General features: G+C 40.0%; 1 protein-coding gene across 1 annotated transcript in view; it reads left to right on the top strand.

The window, feature by feature from the left end:
- The window catches only part of CSMD1 (CUB and Sushi multiple domains 1), a 1,519,798-nt gene that overhangs the window by 1,349,189 nt on the left and 152,774 nt on the right, over nt 1–17,835 (top strand). Inside the window, 7 exon segments of the mRNA XM_012645868.1 lie at nt 3,769–3,885; nt 6,197–6,310; nt 7,768–7,863; nt 14,964–15,167; nt 16,071–16,208; nt 16,585–16,627; nt 16,629–16,681. Of these exon segments, the coding sequence (XP_012501322.1) occupies nt 3,769–3,885; nt 6,197–6,310; nt 7,768–7,863; nt 14,964–15,167; nt 16,071–16,208; nt 16,585–16,627; nt 16,629–16,681 (765 nt within the window).

The raw sequence follows: 17,835 nt of genomic DNA, 5'->3' as shown, positions 1-17,835 counted from the left end.
ATACATGAAATCTATCTATATATATACATACGAAGAAAAAATTATATATATATATATGAATGGAAGTGTCATTTTCCCCCAAAACATCAATAGTCTGTAATTTCTTTTTTGGAGATTAAATTAGTAAAATCACATCTTAAAAGTCAGATCAGTCTTCAAGGACGGACACCACTAACTGCAGTGACAGACAGGACAGCCGTTGTCCCGTGGGTGTGAACACGGGATGGACTTCCGGGCCGTGGCCAAGCTCCCAGTCTGGATCCAGGGGGTGGTTTCCTGGGAGTCTCTACAGGCAAAAACTCCCCAAGCTGTGGGCATTTGACTTATACCCTTTCCTCTTTGCATGGTATGTATTTTAAAAAGAAAAAGGTGGAAACTTGTGGTTTGTTGAAGAGAAATTGATTTGCAGGGCTATTTCAAGACGAACTGAACGTTGACATTTAACAAGATATAATTTTGGATAAAAACTGTAATTTCTTACATCCCATAAAACGATCTGTGCACCCCCTGGGTTATATGTTTCCCCACTTCAGACATCTCTGTAGTGATTATATGAGGAGACTGAAGGGACAGAGATAAACGCGGGAAGCTAAATTAAGGAGATACTATGAGCTTTATGCTTTTTTTAAAACATACTACTAAGGGCATTTAATTTGTATTAAATTCAAATATAATTTGAACATACAGAGGAATTATAATACTTTAGCCATAGAAAAACATAAAAAAAAAAAAGAGGTCACAGTGGGCAATATATTTATAATAAAATTTTAAATCGGAGAGTGTTTCTTTTTCCATGTCTGACGATCTGTGAAGTCAGGCACAATTACTCTTACCAGGCATGGAAGTGCGTGACTGCCAGAACACTGATTTCTTGGAGGGGTATTCTGTTCACGTGGGAATAAACATGATGTTCCAAATCTTCAAAGCAGAGATGGTTTCCCCACGGTGCGTCTTGGCTCTCTCGTGGGAGCAGCACGTTTTGTGCACAAATCAACACCTGATTCGTTCAGATCACCAGTAGGACCTGGGCACTTTTGTTCTATTTTAAACACGTTGAAAGTTCCTGTATTACAGGATGCAGTCAGTGCGTTTTGGTCCATTTTCTTTCAGAAGCACTGTATAAATTTTTCCTGGTTATTCATTTATAGCCTATAATTTATGTTCATTGAGGTTTGCTATATAATTTGAACTCAAATTGAAACAGTGGAGAGCCCCTTTCATGGGTCAGAATAGCTTCTCTTTTCCAGTTTTGTTTCGTTGCTGTTGTTTATTCAGTTTGTTCATATGTTGTTGCCTTTACATATGAGAGATGTGTGTGTGTGTGTGTTTCAATTAACCCCTAATGGATGAGCAAGGCTGTTGTTACCATCTGCAATGAATGCCGTTGAATGTCTTTATTCATTTAGGAAATAATCTAACACAATAATTACCAGATAGTAATCACATATTTTTCTTGTTATAGCATCAATATAAAATAATTTCTATCATAAGAAGGACTTCACCTGTTTCTCAGATTAGCACAGTAATACAGACATAATAATTATTAAGTATTAAATAAAATTACATAATTTTCTCAATTTCACAAATGTTGTGTCAAAAACGTATCGTGCATGTTTGGTGCTTATCTAGTGAGTCTGAGGAAGAATGTATAGGCTTAAGCACAGCTTTATCAAGGTGGTAAAGAACCAACGTGCCAGGTCAGTTTTCTTTTATTTCATCTTTGAGTTTAAGAAAGATATATTCTCTATTATCATAAGGTAGTGTTCTTCCATTCTGCCCCTGGACAACGTGGGTCTTTGTAGTTACACTTTAAAAAATACATCAGAAGATGATGTCCCTGATAAGAATGAGTCCCATTTCTAACAATTTGGGCATCAACATTTTGGCCCAAGGATGATTTATTTCCACTTTTCATTTATAATTCTTATTTAAAATTTGAAATTGATGATTTTTTTTTGGTAGAAAGAAGATATTTGCAGAAAGATTTGCTTGAATTTTATATGATCAAAATAAATTTCCATTCTTTATTTGTACTTATTTTTTTAACTTAAATATTAAACTTTTGAGGAGAAAGAAGAGATAATTCTGAAATAACCTGCTTGAATTTACATGGGTGAGGAGGGGAGATAAAATTGAGGGATACGTCTGCCTGGGTAGTGTGAGTCTCTCTGCGTTCTCTTGCGATTCTCTTGGAGTTCAGCTATGGAAATATCCTCCTTCTAAAAGAGAAAACTGAATTCTTCTATTTAAAATTGTAAAGAGTCTATGCAAATGTCTTTAGAACGATAACATGATTCTGAATTAAGACATTAGCGTGAAGGCCGAGCTTGGTCTAATTAAGTAAAATCTCTACTAGTTGATCATAAACAGATCAAAGCTGTCGGATGTCTAAGCTGTTTTCCTTTGACTTTTAGAATCTGACTTAAATTTTCCAAGCCATTGTAATGCACGGATTTGGGAAATCTCTTGATAAATCATTAGCAAAGTGCCTTCACCTCAGCATTACCATATTCTGAGGAGCTTTATTAATCTCGGAGAATTTTCTGTCCGTCAATTAGGATTCAGCAAGGTACTAATCAACATTCAAAGGATTAAACATGTTATCTCTAATGTCTGTTTTTTTTTTTGAGGCTTGAAAATTGCTAGATCAAGAAGAAATTACTGTTAAAAAAAGAAAGGAAAATAAAACAGTGACTCAAAGTACTGTAAAAAAGAAAAGCAGAGATGATCTGTAGAAATACAGAGTTTCTGGGAGACTGAAAATAAGATTGCACTGAAATCAGCAAAGGTTCGTCTAAAATCAGCCACGCAGTCAGGCCATGGCCGGGTGGCAACAGGTGCAACCGGCTGGCAGTCGGGTGACTTCTGTCCAGTCACAGCTCTGCAGCTACATAGATGGGTGGACTTGGACCCCACTCATGTGAAAATATGAGGAATTGAAGTATTGCGATTTAATTTAAAGACTGCATATCAGGTGACTGGCATAGAATTGGATGTCTGTGTTCACATGTGATGCTGATGAACATGTTCTGAGCATCCGCGCTACAGCGTTTTTCTCTTCCCCCCTCAGGAAGAGCAACGCCAAAGTAAATAGGATGATCAGGGAAGATCAACACACACACACACACACACACACACACACACACACACCCACCCACCCTCTCTGTTATCTGCCCTGACTGTCCAGTAAAGGGCTCCTTCAGCTTTCACGTGAACCCAGAGGAGGAGGCTGCAGCAGCGTTAGTGATTATATATGTTGCTCTATAGCTCAGTCGATGAGATGAAAAGTTAAAACTAAAAAACCCTCAACAGCAAATCATTTTTCCTTTTAGTCCCATATTAATATAAGAACAATAGAAAACTGAAATAATGTGTGTGTCTCTTAAGTTAATATGGCAATTGATGTCAACCAGGCCATGCTGGTGAGACCTTTTAAATTAATTCAGTTGTGTCTTTATCGGACCTGTTTTACTGTTAGTATAGCTATTTTCTTTATTGTTTAAACATGCCTGAGACAGGTCTTGGAAATAGCGTTAGATCCTTCTCCTAAATTGAATTACTTTTATTCAAACCTGGTAAGTCTTTGCGTTTATTTTTCTATTACTTTGATAGCAACGTGAAAGGAGATTTTAACTTTAATATTGTGTTAAGTTTTCAGATAAACGTGGCCATGCCACTCGCTTACTTGATGATTTTCGGCCTTGGCCGGACATCACTTGCGGTGTTATTATCAAACAGGACGTAATTCTCGGTCGGTTTTATTTTCAGCTCCCTGTGGAGGCCAGTACACGGGGTCGGAGGGGGTAGTTTTATCCCCAAACTACCCTCGTAATTACACAGCTGGTGAAGTATGCCTCTACTCCATAACTGTGCCAAAGGAGTTCGGTAAGAATTTATTTTTAATTTATTGTCATATTTCTTTCCCTTGTTAATTTCTCTGCCATTTCCTGAACCGATATTCTGGCTCTTAGTAGAATAAATAATACTATAAAAGAAGACGAGTGCATTTAAGTGGTAAGGTTTCCAAATATGTCTTACACCATGTTCATTACAGTATTTTTTACCACTGTGCTACGAAATGGTTAAATTCCCTTCTAGGATTCCAATGCAGAATCATCAGAGAGAATTAATTTGGCTTTGTTTTTATTTTTCTCTGAAATCATTCTCTGGGTTGGTGGCCTTCACGTGTACGGGAGGACTGCAAAGTGGTGTGTGGGTCAGGACGGCGCGGCGTGCCTCTGTGCACCATCGACCCGCGAAGTCACCCATCTGATTGTGGCGGAAATCGCGGCACCCCTGAGCCCACTGTGTGCACTCGGGGGCGTAGAAGCAGGCAGAGTCCTGTTCCACTGGGCGAAACCCAAAGTTCTGAGCTTCCCTCCTATACTTTGCTCCCAACCGGAGCGAGCTTCGCAGAGTGACTTGATTTCTAGAGGAGCCCGAGATCCCAGCTCTCTACCTAACGGTAGTCGGAATCAAGAACGGTGTCTAGATTCCAGCTCTCTAAGCTGGACCAAATTCTCTCTACTCACGTTCCTTATTTAACCTCAGCCTCAATTCTGTGTTTAAATGAAATACATTTTTCCCAACTAAATGCTCAACATTCCTTGAATTACTTTATCACAAAAATCCTTTCATTTCTCCTTCATGTATACATGACAGAATGTGCTCATCGCAGTGGGATTTAGCAGCCCTGTTCCATGATTCTAGCTGAGCACAAAATTTAATTGTTATCACAACACAGTTATATTTTTTCAGCAGAAAAAATGTCATGTTCCTACTCCAAATATTGATTATAAATTCCCAATGTGTAAGGTGTAATGATACAGACTTACCCTATTCTCCCTGGGTGGAAAGTTCAGTTTGCAATGACAAATCATTTACTCTTAGTTTCTAGCAGGAAGTTGATGCTCACTAAACATTTCTTCAAGAAAAGTAGGAATTATGTATGTATAATTCACCTTTGTGCTAATTAAAAGACCCAAACATTCAGCCTCCAACGTGATAACAAATTAATTAATTTGGGGAGGTGGGGGGGGAAGGATTTTATAAGCGAGAACTGTAGAAAAATTGTAGCGTCCTCTCGCTCTATAATCCCCAAGAAGCCAGGTTTTTAGAGCATTTCTTCTGTTGGAAAAATCCATCTTGCCTACATACTCCTTTGTATTTCTCTCTAGGAAATCATAACATGTCAATAATGCCTGTTACACTATGCATGTGTATGTATTCTGTTATGTAAATACATATGTATGTACATACACACACACAGGCACATGCACTGTTGCAGGTAGATTATCTCCATTGTACTAACACTAATTCTTTCCGTTAGAGTTCTGACCTGCACAGCCAGCATGCACCCCTCCCTTTCTCACTCCTAATGATGTAGAATGATTTCGATGCTAACCTTACACATAAATAAGAAAAGGATTAGTTGTTCATTGCTTATAAATAGATACTAAACCACAGATTTTTCTAAATATTGCAAAGGCCCTCTGTGTCAATTCAGATGCACGAACGTTGATTGCATTTGAAGTCATAGAATGTGTGGTTAAGTTTTACCTGGAGGAGGTGTGTTCACACAACATTCATAACCTATAGGATAAATAAAATTGTTGAATAACAATTCTGTGGAATAACAAGCCATTCTTATGGTATGTTACTGAATCAAGTGTTTAAGTGACTTAATATCAATTTGGCCATGTGTTAATATGATTTTGGCATTTAATAATCTTTTGTGAAGAATTTTAAACATCCCATCAAATTATCATGGGGCGTGATTTCTGTGCTTATTTTTCATTGAATAAAATGTCACTAATTACTCAAAAATAAATGAATGCAGATATTCTTCTGCCACTGTCTTCGTGCATTAATAGTATTTATTTTTTTTCTTTTTTTTTTTTTTATTTCAGCATATTGTGGGGTACAGATGTTTAGGTTACGTGTGTTGCCCTTGGTTCCCCCCCCAAGTCCGTGTTTCAAATATGTCCATCCTTCAACATTTCTCAACATAACAAGAGATAAAGAAGCAAATAAAAGTATTTAATCAACTGTAAACTTAGAAAGTAAAGAAAATAAGTTGATATTTATTTTTTACAAGGTTCTTAGGATAATCATCCTTTGGATCAATCAATAAATACACAGTACAACCATTTTTTTTTTTAATTTATTGTGCCAACTCCCCCCTTTTGTTTTGCAGTGGTGTTTGGACAGTTCGCCTATTTCCAGACAGCGCTGAACGATTTGGCAGAATTATTTGACGGGACGCATGCCCAGGCCAGACTGCTCAGCTCCCTCTCCGGGTCTCATTCAGGTAAGCTCTCAGTCAACGCTGCGGTCAAGTCCATTCCGACAGCTAGTGCGATTAAGTCTAATACTTGTCTATTTCTTTTTCTTTGCTTTGATTAATGAGAAATTTAATCATCTTTGAATTTGAACGTGTATTTAGGAAAATTTTATTTTAGATGTAAGATTGCAAAAGTATTTTTTATCCCATATATAAAACCACCTGCCTTTATCATTTTGCTTACTATGATTGTGAAAAATATAGTACTTATCTCAATAAAAGAAGCAAATATCCAAAAAAAAAGGGATAATAAGCTACCTTGTAGGTTTTATTTTTTATCCCATGTCCTAATCTTCTAACTGTAGATAAAAACTATTAATATTTTGTTCTAGATCATTCCAAACCTACACGCACGTAGATACAGAGACCCATCACATCCACACATGCAAAGTATGCACACGTATATACACGCAGGCATCTGTGCACGCTTGCATGAGCGTATATGGGACCTCATAAAACATGGGATATTATTTGACAACTTATTTTTATCTCATTATTACACTTAAAGTTACACATACAAGTCTTTCTCTATCAAAACATATAAATATATATCAAATGTCATTACTTTGAGGTCTGAATTGTTGAATTAGGCGACACAATTTATGTAACCACTCCTCATACATGGCCTAGCCCTTATGCGCTCTATTGCTACATCCTCACCATTTACCGAGTAAATGGACCAGGTCCTTTACCAAGTAAGCCGTGCGCATCACCAGCTTTGGCCAAGTAAGGTAAAGATTTGGCTGTGTCCAGTTGTTTGCTGTTTCATTATTAAGCCAAAGTCTTAGGATCTGTGTTTGTTATTTTCTACCGATGTTCGACGATGTGATATCTGAGGATGCATCCGAAGACACACATGCAGTATGTCAATACATGGTAACAAATTCTCCCCGTCTGAAAAACCTTAAGCCAATGTGTTCTCCTCTCACCAGTGCCTGAAACGGCCTCTTCCCCATGTGCTATATGAACTTTAAAAGACTAAAAATACATTTCAGAAGGTTTTTTCTGAATCCTTTAGTTTTATTCTCTTTTTAATCAGCTTTGGATTCAGAGAAAATTTCTTAATTTTAAGTAAAATTGTAGCAGGTAATTATCAAAGTAAAGTGATTCCGAGTAAACGATTCGCTCAGGACTGACAGCTCCCCTCGTATCAGTCCGTAGGCCAGTTTGACGCTTTCTTCACAAGAAAGCACGCATGACATCAGGAGTACAATATATTTTAATAGAATGAACAAGCAAGAACAGAGTTTCAAAATCTTTATAAAAACAATTTATTTGGGTCTTAAACCCCAAAGGGAAGATTTTTTTTAAGGTTCAAAATCAAATGTGAAATTTCGAGTTAATTGTTTTTTTTCCAAAATATGATCTTCCCCCTGAAGACTGTGTATTTGCCGGATCTCAGGATTATCTGTTTTTATGTACAGGTGAGACATTGCCTTTGGCTACGTCAAACCAGATTCTGCTCCGATTCAGCGCGAAGAGTGGTGCTTCTGCCCGGGGCTTCCACTTCGTGTACCAAGGTAAGTGTCACCCGCATGTCACCTGGGTCTCCCAGGACTGCATGCGCCACTGTTTTCAGACAAAGCACTGACAGGATCAGAGTTGCATTTTTCTGATATTTGATTAATTGACGGTATTCATGTATTTATAATAAAATTATTTAATAAAAACATTACAATTCTTTTGACACTTGACTCTGATATTTCTACTACATGTACTCAATAATATCACATCTATCCGACACGATAAGGAAACAAATATTGGTCACATTACCTCTCAGTAGCTCTTTATATCTTGCACAATGACTTCAAATATAATATTTAAGTAAGGTATAATATAATAGTTTATATCTTAGTAACTGATTAAAATGCATTATAGAATTCCACATCTTATTGTAAAAACTAACTTAAAAGGCAATTTAACAAAACCAAACAAAATATAAAATCACTCATGTATCTATTATCCTAACTGAATATTTATTTTGTTTGTGTTGGTTTTTTTCAATTAGCTTCTGGTACTTTTACCCCTTTATACTTATTTTTGAATTTAGGGCTTATTCAAAATGTTCCAGATTGCTCCAAGATTTCAAAAAGTGAATCGTATTTTCCTAATATATTTCACCTTTGTTTTGCATATTTATTGCATGAACTTGAAAAAAGTGCCACACACCGTTCCTATACTTTCGGAAGCACAGAGCAGATCTCTGGGTGGAAGTTGTAGTGACCGCACAGGCTGGGATCTGAAGGAGCTTTCATCTTCAGAGATAAACTGTGTGTTCAAAAGTAAGAAGCAAATCCGTGAGTGTTTCTAGGTCTCAATTTCGCTGGAGGCTGGCCACTCTTAAATATTTCCTCAGAATTGGAAGAGAATTATTTCTTAGCAAGGTGTCTTTCCTTTGATAAAGACTTCTCCAGAAAACATTCTTGACAATGTTATGTTTTCCAAAAAGTTATGGAGAATAACAATGCCGTATCATTTATATATATTTTCTAATCATCTCAAATTGCAAGATCCATGCCCTCAAAATAGTTCACCCGAAAAACCTTTCAGGTTTCAGCAATAAGCTGACGCAGAGTAACGGGAAGACAGTGAGAAAGGTGTTTGACAGGTAAGAGGGCCGCGAAGGTCTCTCTGTCCTGTTTTAATAGGAGTTGATTGAATGGCGGTGCTATCGAAATAAAAGTGGTTACATTGTTATAAGTTGCGTCTTTTGTTAGAATGTAAATAGTCACCCAGAATTTTAAAAAAGGGGCTTTATTAGAGAATGGCCTGTGGAAGCAACCTGCCTGTCTTAGTCTGTTTGTGTCGCTATAAAGGCAACACCCGAGGTGGGTAATTTATAAGGAAAAGACGGTCATCTGGCCCACAGTTCTGCGGCGGCTCAGGAAGCCTGGGCCAGCAGCTGCTTCCAGAGAGGGGTTCAGGGAGCTGCCGCTCACAGGGACGGCAGAGGGAGTGGGTGTGTCACATGGTGAGAGGAATAAGAGAGAGAGGGGAGGTGTCAGGCTCTTTTTAACAACCAGCTCTCAAGGGAACTTACAGAGGGGAGAACTCACCATGACCAGGACTCCCCAGGCCACTTGTTAGGGACCCACCCCCAGGACCCAAACAAGCTCCCACCAGGCCCAGCCCCAGAGTGATCAGATTTCAAAGCGAGATTTGGAGGAAACAAACCTCAAACTATATCACTGCTTCCTTCCCCTTCTATTGTCCTCAAATTCTGTATTCCGTTGCAAAAGCAGAATCACAAACCAAACTTGGCGTGACATGCAAAGAAACTAGACCACCTCGTTTAAGGACATTTTTCCTCCTGGAAATATTCAAATTACTATCATTGTCAGACCTTTTTAAAGGGCTTCCTTGTATTTTTGATGAAAATTAGAAAATCTATCAGATAACCAGATAAAATATTTCATGCCCAATGGTCCAATGCCTATCCTGTCTTCAAATGTTATCCTCACAAGGTATGTTTCGTAACAATTATGTTCCTTTTTAAAAATTAATACATTGTCATAATGTATAAGACACAGAAAAGTAGAAAGAAAAGTCATTTATAGAAGTGATCTGTTTCTCCTTTACTTAAGAATATATAACAATTCTAACAGCTTCAATATTTCATAAAGTCCTAATATACCTCCTTCTCTTGCTTTGTTCATACCAGTGAGTTTATGCAAAAATTGATGTCTTTTTATCAAAAGTACATCCTTTGGAGGTAAAGAACTGAGATCATAAATGCAATTTATAAATTATTTCACACCAATGGGAAAAGTTTTCAACACATATGAAAAGTTAAATTGAATATCGCCTCTTGAAAGATAGTTATACCGAAGCCTAGAAGTTATGTGAACTCTATTGCACAGAAATTTTCTGAATAGTGCTTTCTTACACCACTTACAGCTTCGTACTTTCATAAATTATTAAAGATTAAAATTGCACTGAGACTTCAGGATTTTCATGGTTATAGGAAATCTAACCCTTGTTAACAGTTATGAAGAGCTGCCGGAGACGTCAGTGAAAGCAGGTGTAGCAGTGTCAGGGTGCAAACACGTGTGTGTGATTCCAGATGTGCAAAGACCATGGTCCCTGGCCCTTCACTCCACACACCTCCCTGTGACGCTGTTTAACCATGCGGGGACATTAATAACAATGATGTTACCGTCTCTCTGAACTTACGAAGAAATGGAAGTGTAGGGGCTTTTTATAAAGCATCCTGATTAACCTATAGATTTGCTGGGTTTTGTTTGTTTTCCATACTATTTGAGATAGAAGGGTACATTTATAAAGCATGAGGGAAGAAAGAGGGGGAATTGGAACACAGGAGCACCTCAAAGTAGGGCTATAGCGGGTGGCCCTTCCTCAGGAAGCTCTTAAGTAGCTCCTCTGCACTGATTTACGGACGACCCTGAGTCGGGTCTTGGGAAGAGCTTTGGTGGGCTGCTGTTTGGCGCAGTTTGAGGAATCATCACGGCGACGTGCGCTCCACAGGGAATGCAGCACGCACAGTCCACCAGTCTCCGGTCACGTAAGAAGTGCTGGAGACTGAGCCCAGTGACCCGTGTCACCCACACTTCAGTGACGGTGGAGCCCCCTCCACAGCAGCAGCTGAGGCCTGAGTCCTGCCCGTCCAACCCTCACCCGCTTGCAAATCAGCAGCCGCTCCCTCAGCTGTGCAATAAATAGCAGGTAGACGGTGCAAGCAGAGCTGTAGAGAGAAACTATCATGAAAACAATCTCATCATTCTCCACCCGCAGTGTGAGAGTGTCTGCAATGGTTCTAATACTCCAGGGCTGAACCACAATCTCTTTTTTTTTCCTGCATAAGAGAACTTTGAAGATGTAGGAGGTCTACAATTCTTGCTTTTAAACATGGACCGTGTTCCACTCTGCACATTTTCTTTTAGGCATCAAGCAGAAATTCCGCTTACCTGTTTCCTGGCTTCCAGGAATTCCCTGAAGTTCACTGCAAAGGGGACTCTTGTGTCCCCCCCTCCACTCCTGAGCTCCCCAACCTTTTACTGCCAGCAGAGATGACACATCCTGCAGTGACTAGAGCTGGTTGCACAGGTGTGGTGGCCTTTGTCACTCTACAGAAAATATATTGTACCTAAAGTCAGCATATCCTTAGGTCAATGCAAAAGGCGAAAATCAGACATACCATTTCTTTCTTTTTTTTTTTTTTAATTTCAGCATATTATGGGGGTACAGATGTTTAGGTTATATATGTTGCCCTTGCCTCCCCACTCCCCCCCAAGTCCAAGTTTCAAGTGTGCCCATCCCTTGGATGGTGCCCATTGCACTCTTTGTGATGGCAAATACCTGTCCCCTCCTCCCCCCTTCCCCCTCCCCCCTGCCCGACATCCAATAGATGTTATTCTTATATGTGCACTTATGTGTTGATCAGTTAATACTAATTTGATGGTGAGTACATGTGGTGCTTGTCTTTCCATTCTTGGGATACCTCACTTAGTAGAAGGCATTCCAGCTCTATCCAGGAGTATAAAAGAGGTGCCATATCACCATTGTTTCTTAAAGCTGAATAGTACTCCATGGTATACATATACCACATTTTATTAATCCACTCATGTATTGATGGACACTTGGGTTGTTTCCACATCTTTGCAATTGTGAATTGTGCTGCTATAAACATTCGGGTGCAGGTGTCTTTTTCATAGAGCAAATTTTGTTCTTTTGGGTAGATGCCCAGTAATGGGATTGCTGGATCGAATGGTACTTCTACTTGTATCTCTTTAAGGTATCTCCATATTGCTTTCCACAGAGGTTGCACTAGTTTACAGTCCCACCAGCAGTGTATGAGTCAGACATACCATTTCTTAGTAAGTCCAGCACCGTCTGTTGCTTCCAGTATTAGAAGAAATCTCTGATGCTATTCTATAAAGCAATTGCATTTAGAGACTTTGGCCCAAACTGCATGCCTTTCAACACTAGAATCAACCAACACTAGAATCAGTCACCACGGCAACGGAGGCCAACTGGGGGGGAGCAAACCTTCCCTCTCCTGCTGTCCTGGGCAGCTGGTTCATGGCAGGACAGTCAAAGCTCCACGCTGTCCTCCCCTTTCTCCTGTCTGGTGCACACGACTGACTGTGTCTGCATTAAGCTTGGTGGTTGAGAGAACCTCACTGATATATTACTATTTTTAATGCTTATGTTTATGCCTGGCTATTTCCACATATACCCTATTTTTCTTTTGGGTTTCGATGTAAAATTCAACGCCACTTTCAGTTCTCTCAAAATTATACCCTCACAACAAAATTAGTAAACTGTAAGGATTTACTATCTATTTCAGGGGAAAAAGGAAGCCGTATTTTTACCTCCTACATCCCCACAGGGCGCAGTTTATACACGTCCATTAGCCCTGTCTCTGCCTTTCCAAGTCGTGTCTGCTGGGACGACAGCTCTAACCTAGGTACTGCTCTTCAGCACCCACACGTGATACGGCACCTACCCAGTCTAACAGACTCAGTAGCTCAAACCTTCCCTCTTCCAGGGCTTTCCTATTGGCAAGACTCTCTCTCTTTAGCATACATGTTAATGTAGTTAATTAAATAGCATTCTTAAAAGTAAACAGAGCTAAAAACATAGAAATACTTTTTTTAAATTTGGGTGAAAAGAATGTACGTTAAGAGTTTCTTTGCTTGAAGTTCTTCCAAGACATGCAAACACATGTTTCTGTTGGTTTTCCCCAGGCCGTTTCTCCTTTTAGATGCATTAATCATGAGGCTTAATTGGTTTTCTACTTCTAAGAAACTCACGTTTTGTATCAAGGCTTATAAAATGCGTACTTTTTATGAAGAAGACCGGGCATCAATTCTATTTGTAACTCAGCAACGTGTTTGAATTCATTGACTAGTACTGGCTTGTTGAATCAGATTTTCAACTACTGAAGAGGCACGATTTTGAGAAATAGAAAATGTCCCTCGGTCACTAAATGAAACAGGGAACTGACTCACTTAGATATCGCAAGCGATTTGGGCATGCATTCGGGTTTATTTTATTATTGCTGCTGTTGCTGTTTCTGCCCTGTCTACACTAGCAGAGGCAGCAGGCACGTCCGTGGATTAGAGCACTTGCGCTGGGGAGGAACAATTAGCGAATCTATCACGTTGTGTTTCTTGTTTTTCCCCTGCAAGGTGTACGCACCTTCGGCGTTGCGAAAGCCCGGAGAAAAGCATCCGGGTCGGAAGCGGCACAACGGTCGGCCTGAGAAGTCGATCACTCTGTTTATGACTCTCTGTTGCAGACTGACCTTGCCCCCTGCTCCTGTGTCCACGGGGCCGATTCAATTTTGTTTCACAGCAGTGTGAAACATTTACTCAAAAATAAACAATAATTACAGTAGAGAATGGGATTTCTTTCCGACACTGTCTGAAATGTCCAGGTGGAAGGGCAAGAACCAGCATCTTGGCTGAGAGGGACAGTTACGGAACATTGTTTGATTTTCTCCCCCCGACATCATGTGGAAGTTTGATGTCTCGATTTCATAACTCTTCTCTGTCCTACTTTCTCACGTTCTTAAAATCAGTTTCTTCTCTTTACTTTCCAAACTTCTTCCTCTAAAAACATTCTCCATAGTTTTATACAGGTATTATTCATTTATTGATATTTTCCTTGAAAATGACAATAATAAAGTAAAATAAAAAATAATAAAATAGGAAGCTCCTGAGGAAGTTGTAATAGTGACCTAATGCTGTGTTTGTTCTCATTTTTGGGACCCTGGGATGATAATGACACCCTGGAAATAGACAAGCAAGAGATGCTGCATTCGAAGCCCCTTAGATGAGCGCAACCTTTGCCACAAATAGTGGGTACTTTCCAAGTAATCCATCATAGCAGAAAAATTACCACTGGTGATGCTTGTTTTTGCAAATAATCCCCGAGATGACCGTGGAAGCCTCGATAGGATATATTTTTTCCTTCATGCCATTATTTAACTGTAACAAAATACTCAGACACATAAATATAATTGAAGCTGTTTTTTATTATATGGGTTGACCCTCCCTCATCTGAAAATCCAAAATCCAAAACTTTTGAACATCGACATGACGTCACAAACGGAAAATTTCACACCTGACCTCATGTGATGGGTCATAGTCAAAATGTACTTGAAACTTTATTGCGTACACAAAATCACTAAAAATATTGTATAAAATTACCTTCAGGTTGTGTGTTAAAGATGTATGTTAAACAAAAATAAGTTTTATGTTCAGTCTTGGATCCCATCCCCAAGATATCTCTTTATGCATATGCAAATATTCTGAAAGCATTTTGTATAAGGGGATACTCAACCTTATAGAATATTATAGTTATTCTATATTTCACTTTTTTTATAGAAAAGATAAATTCTGATATATCATTAATTTTTTTCCACCATAGCCTTTAGATGGTATGAAATTGCATTGACTTTTGCTTTCAGATGGAAAATATTTCAACACTGAATTGAAGCATAGTTGAATCAAAATAATCTCATGACTTCTATCTTTACATCGTTGATTTCTTAGCAGCAGTTACCCAAACAGCATCTGTCATTGTTCGGATTCAAGGCAGTGTCTTGACTTCCTGATGGAGATGCAGACAGCTGTGTTCTGTGTTCTGCCTCCAGCTGTTCCTCGAACCAGTGATACCCAGTGCAGTTCTGTGCCTGAGCCCAGATACGGAAGGAGAATCGGTTCCGAGTTTTCTGCAGGTTCGATCGTCCGATTTGAGTGCAACCCGGGGTACCTGCTTCAGGGTTCCACGGCGCTCCGCTGCCAGTCGGTGCCCAACGCTCTGGCGCAGTGGAACGACACGATCCCCAGCTGCGTGGGTAAGCGGTGTCTTCGGGTGTGGTAGCTCACGCAGGGCTGTGGACCGGAAGCGCTCAGCGGTGCTGCAGAGCTGTTCTGTCCGGTCCACATAAGTCCATCACGCTCATGACCCACATAAGAGCAATTTATTCCATTGGAAATAATCGAGTAGTAGCCAAACCCTAAAAATTATTGTGTTTCATAAAACAACGCATCAGCTTAACAAGGATAGGGCATGTTTTTCTTCTCAATGCTCATTAAGATGCCATCAGCTCTAAAGTCTTGGATATACAACATCATTTCATTTTGGGGAAAAATCATTATAATGTTGATTTGCAATATTACTGACATAATGTCCTTTTAATAAATTGGTGCTGATGAATGTTTGAAAAGTAATAGGTTAATGCAGCCTGAATAACAATGACCTTGTTAGCTGTAGTTTATTTGCTTCATTTGTGTAGAACACTCTAGTGCAATCGTGATTAGCACTAGCATTCACTCGTACACTTTAAGCTTCTCTCTGGACTTGCTCATAAATCCCATTAATATCGTTTGGAGTTGCATGTCTGCATAGAGAAGAGGATACTCTGCCAAGGTCCTGAAATTACAGTAGATAAATTATTCTAAACACAATTCACTTCCAAGACGCCATTTTTGGGTACAGTCCTTTCTTAGAGAATTGGAAAAGATTTATTTATAGACTCAAGATCTATAACTTAGTACCATGGTAGATAAAATCAATGATATCACTAATTTAAAAGAAAATAGACTAAATTGTACCTTGGCTAAAAATGTCATTTAACGTATCATATACATGTAACGTTTCTCTCGTTATCTGATCACACGGTAAAAGAAAACTAAAGGCCAAATTCATGTTGTCCTCATCACACTTCCTTGTTATTAAATATGCTTTTGCCCTTCAGTCCCCTGTAGTGGCAATTTCACCCAGCGGAGAGGTACCATCCTGTCCCCTGGCTACCCTGAGCCCTACGGCAACAACCTGAACTGTGTATGGAAGATCATAGTGACGGAGGGGTCGGGAATTCAGGTAAGTCCTCCAGGTCCAGAGTCCACAAATGGGTCAGATGGGGGCTGTGGGCCTCTCTCACTCTCTCTGTCTTTCTTCCTTTCCTTTCCTTTTTAATTTTGTATTGATTATTTTAAATACATAGACCATAATCTGTTTCTCTTTTCTTACTATCTCTACGACATGTTTCTAATCATGTTTCTATATTGGGAATAAAAATAATCATTCCTTAGGATAGAAACTATCAAAAGCGCCCTTTGTAGAGATTGTCGAATGTTCTTTCCTGTCTGCCTTTGCTGACTTTGCCATGTACGTGTACACGCGTGTGTCTCAGTCATGAAAACCCCCATCTGAGCAGACCCATGCTGTTAAGCCACAAGCGATACTAACTCGACGCCGTGGTTTGGCAGATCCAAGTGATCAGCTTTGCCACGGAGCAGAACTGGGACTCCCTGGAGATCCACGACGGCGGGGACGCGACGGCTCCCAGGCTGGGGAGTTTCTCAGGTGAGATGCTTGCGAATCAGAGCGTGCAGACGCTTCGAAAACAGAACAACGACACCGATGTAGACATTTTCCTACAAAACTCCTCCATCTCCATAATGGTTTCTCTAGTGTTGAAAGGCTCAGAGCAACATCAGCAAACACAGGCGAGCACAAGGAAAGGTGCGTTCTCTGGGTGCAGGGACAGTCTGGACATGGCAGGTGGCTCGGCTTCCAGGTGTGGCAGGTTCCCAGGCTGTCGGTGGGTGGAGAACTCGGTGATGATGGGAAGTGGGGAGGAGGCTGAGATTCGGTGGGGGGGTGGGGTCTAGGCTCTGAAAACGTAAGCAATCTGGGAAAATCACACTGCATTATGGGACTCAGCTGGGCCCGAGATCTGCAGCTTTTTGTTACACAAGAGTTATAGAAAATCTTGACCCTTTAATCAGAAGTAGCCAGACCCGGAGTTGTGGTCGACGCAGCTCAGTCTTCTCTGGCTCTTCCACGCAGCTCCAACATTCACAAAGGCACCTGTCATAGAGATTCTCCTTTCAAAATGCCCCGGCAAGCCTACCCTGCCCACCGCCCAGGAGTGTTATTCAGATCTCAGCAATGTTTTCTTTCATCATAGCGGGTTATCCTGCCTGCAGAGAGGTGACACTCTGTATGGCATTAGCACGTCACACTTCTCCAATAGCAGAGTAGTGATTCCTTGAGCACGCGGGGTGCCGGCTACTCACGTGTGTTGACGTGTATCTTTAATTTTACCCTGAAAATAGCACCATAAACTAAGTTCTATTGCTGTCTTCGTTTTAGAAATGAAGAACAAAGATACAGACACTACAGAATTGCCCAAGATGAAACAGAAAAATAATATTTTTCTGAGTTCCCCCTGCCTCACGATAGACTACGCGCCATCCGTTTCCTTTGTTAAAAGAAAAGCTGTTGAGTAAGAGTAGAATGGAGATGTTCGGGGAAGGAATGCACACGGTTAAAAAAAGCAACCCACCTCCCTGTGCACTGGGGACAAACCAGTGACACAATTGAAGCCAGTGAGCTGGAAGGAGCCGTCTACTGTGGGGCAGCCACTGGCAGGAGACCCACAGACGGAAAGCAGAGAAGGGAAGCATTTCTTAAAAGAATTTACAGCTAGTTAAGTAGAGTAATGGAGTGGAAAA

The sequence above is a fragment of the Propithecus coquereli genome, unplaced genomic scaffold, assembly GCF_000956105.1.
Source record: "Propithecus coquereli isolate 6110/MARCELLA unplaced genomic scaffold, Pcoq_1.0 Scaffold238, whole genome shotgun sequence".
Lineage (NCBI taxonomy): Eukaryota > Metazoa > Chordata > Mammalia > Primates > Indriidae > Propithecus > Propithecus coquereli.
The sequence above is the reverse complement of the archived record's forward strand: the minus strand, read 5'-3'. Positions and strand labels throughout refer to the sequence as shown.